The 3,510-nt window shown below is 41.4% G+C and overlaps 1 protein-coding gene across 1 annotated transcript; it reads left to right on the forward strand.

Moving 5' to 3' along the window:
- Positions 1–505: 505 nt before the first annotated feature.
- On the forward strand, positions 506–1,568 carry LOC131250536 (putative disease resistance RPP13-like protein 1). The gene is made up of 2 exons (XM_058250824.1): positions 506–603; positions 707–1,568. The coding sequence occupies exons 1-2, from the start codon at positions 506–508 to the stop codon at positions 1,566–1,568; spliced, it is 960 nt and encodes a 319-aa protein (XP_058106807.1).
- Positions 1,569–3,510: the final 1,942 nt, after the last annotated feature.

Raw genomic sequence — 3,510 nt, forward strand, 5'->3', positions numbered from 1 at the left:
TGACCTTGAAGTAAAGGGAGTTGACCGTGAAATGAATGGAAATGACCGTGAAGTGAAGGGAATTGACCATGAAATGCATAGAATTGACCATGAAGTGAAGGGAATTGACCATGAAATGCATGGAATTGACCGTGAAGTGAAGGGGAATCGCCGGGATTGACCTTGAAATGCATGTAATTGACCGTGAAATCGACCGGGTCTAGATGGGGTCGACCCCGTTCCCCCTCAAAGTTCTTTGGGTCATACCTGAGTTATAAATTTATCCTGTGATTTTGGTTTCCACCCAAACTTGTTGAGGAAACTATAGATTCTTAATACGGTGATTCTAAGAATTTAATATTAGACCCCTTGAAATTATCTCACATACATCCTCTGCATTAACTTTCACCCCAATTGCGTTCAATGGGTCTCGGTATAAAGAAGAAGTGGAGCCCAAACAACTTTACAGACCTTGAGACTAAGATATTGTCAAAATCTAGAAAAACTTCCCAGAGGGTTGAGAAAAATGAATAGCCTAAGACATCTAGAAATAGAAGGCACTTACATGCTGAAGTACTTACCGCAGGGTATAGGGAGATTAACTGGCCTTCGGACATTAACAGAGTTCACTGTGGGAGGTGGTGACCAAGGATGTAACTGTAGAGAACTGAAATACCTCAATCATCTTCAAGGAAATCTTCTATTTAAAGACGTGCAAAAAATTCAGCAGCAGGGACGAATCTAGGGAGGCAGAACTGGATAAGAAGCAGCACCTTCGTGCTCTAACCTTGGAATTCGGAAATGATGGCCGATTGGATGATGATGAGGACGTGCTTGAAATCCTCAAGCCCCACACAAACTTGAAAGAGTTTATAATATGGTCTTACAAAGGTTCCAAGCTTCCCAAGTGGATAGAGGATTTGGTGTTCTCTAATCTAGTCAAGGTGGAACTCATGGGCTGTGAGGGGTGTAAACAACTGCCAGGTCTTGGGAAACTACCGTCCCTTAAATACCTTAACATATATTCATTGGCGGAAGTGAGAAAGGTGGGTGGCGAGTTTAGTGGGGATGCTAACAATGATGGAAGTGGTGTTGTCTCATTCCCCAAGCTCGAGACCCTCATCTTCAAAGACATGCCAAATTGGGAGGAGTGGGAATTGAGAGAGGGAGATGGACAGGTTATGCCATCACTTGTAGAATTAAGCGTAAAATGGTGCCCAAAGTTAAAGGCGTTACCACACAACCTTCCACCTGAGCTCCTCCAGAGGCTGAGTTTAGGCCTAAGTAATGATTGGATGTCATCAGAAGCACCCTTACCCATCTTCCCCAACCTTAACCATTTGGAGATTTGGGGTAATGATGAGCTGACATCACTACCTGGTGGTTGGTTGGGACAACTCAAAGCCCTCCAAACTCTGGAAATCTACAATTGTAACCGGATGGAATCTCTACCAGAGGAGTTGCAACACCTCACCAAGCTTCAACAATTGAATATCAGATCCTGTCGAGTCTTAGAAGAGCGCTATGGAGATGGAGGAGAAGATCGGGACAAGATTGCCAACATCCCGAGTATCATAATTGGTTGCTAGATTTAGACGATTCACCCCAATAAGAGGAAGTGGAGAGGAAAGAAACGACAGATTATCTTTTTCATTTGTTTCCAGGAATTGGGTTGTTACTGTAACTGCTCTACTTTTTTAATTGTTTCGTAGGTCAGGTTCTTTGCCCCCCTCCATCGCATGTAATTTTTCTTCAGTACTGGTAGTTTGTGTTCCTTTGTGATTGTTCCACGTCATTTCTGATTACTCGAGCTAACAAGATACGCCCGATTTATCTCTTCGAAATAAAGATGGCCAACTACGCAACACAACTTTTAAGGTGCGGGACTTTTCTAGATTCCACCATGATTTATTTTTTAGATCTACACCATCCTTCAATTTTTCTAGATAAATCTAGACCATGAGTTCAAAAATGAGGAAAATCCAAAGCTCAAGTTGATCACACCACAGAAAGTAGTAGAAATTGAACAAACTACCTTGAAACCTTTCTAGAGCCAATCGTCAGGCTTATTTTCCATCTCACCTCTTCATAAGATTGCACATAGTTGCATTAAGTTAAAATACAAATATCAACTTGATGAGAGCCTTGTGTGGCCCTAACAAGTTTTCAACGGTACCATCAATTCCTACTGTCTTCAGTGGTGTGGTCCACTTTAGCTTTGGATCTGCATTATTTTTGGGTTTATTTCCTAGAATGATCTTAAACAATGAATGGTCGGTGTGGATTTAAGAAATACATCATTGTTAGGCCCACCTAAATTTTAGGCCTCGAGAAATTCGTAGCTTGCCATGTGTAGGGAAGCGGATTAGGTAAGACCCCGGCCTCGTCCAAGAAGGTGCATGCGTTTATTCTGTATCCACTTGTTCATCTTCTTTTTTTTTTTTTTGATCGTATTACATCATGATACCAAAAATTAACAAAATCCAATTATAAGTGGACCATACTCTGCCATATGCATAGTCACGGCCAGTTTTAAAATATGCTAAACTAATGTTGGAGTCTAGCCAGCATGCGGCTTCGTTTTTCAATTGGGTAGGGTACTCACAGATATAAACTATCCTTTCTCCAAGCCATGGTTTGGATGAGAATGATTGCCTGGCATAAGTGATTCTTTTGAATCATAGGAGCTCTATGATGCCCCAACAAATAGATGGACCAAATTGTTGATTGGACATATTTTCTATAAAATAATCTTGGCCGTACATATTAAAGGCCATTGATCAGATTGTTAGCATTCGTCAGATTGATCCAATGTTTGCATGGTAGCCAATGAAATATTGCATTAAACCTAATGAATGGTCTAGATTGCTAGATTGGACTTAGTGTCCAGATGCAATCAGGAGCACAACATTCACTATGTGAAAAATGGAGAAAAATGACGGATTTAGAGACGGTTTTGGACCGTCTCTAAAATTGCTCGGTTTAAAGACGCTTTAGAGACGGCCGTAAACCGTCTCTAAATTTTTAGACGGCCCTTGACCGTCCTTATTATTGTCCTAAAAATTTGAACGTTGAAAAATCATTTAAGACAGTCAAAAACCGTCGTTATCTGCAGATAAAAGACGGCCATTGACCGTCGGGAATAAGAGACGATCCCTGACCGTCTTATATGGTGAAATTTGAGACGGTCAAAGACCGTCCCTATTAGAGACGGTTATTGACCGTCTCTTACTGGTAATTTGAGACTGTCAAGGACCGTCTCTATTAGAGACGGTCATTGGCCGTCTCATACTGGTAATCTGAGATTGTCATTAACCGTCTCAATTATAGACGGCTGATGGCCGTCTTTTACTAGTGCTAGAAATGAGGAAAAAATAGGCTGGATTAGGGACGGTCCTTAGCAGTCTCTATTGGAGATTGTCAATGACCGTCTCTGTTAGAGACGGTCCTTAGCCGTCTTATTATAGTTATATGAGACTGTTAACGACCGTCTGCATTAGAGACGGTCCTAAAACGTTTCTAATGCTCAAG

Source organism: Magnolia sinica, chromosome 7 (assembly GCF_029962835.1).
Source record: "Magnolia sinica isolate HGM2019 chromosome 7, MsV1, whole genome shotgun sequence".
Lineage (NCBI taxonomy): Eukaryota > Viridiplantae > Streptophyta > Magnoliopsida > Magnoliales > Magnoliaceae > Magnolia > Magnolia sinica.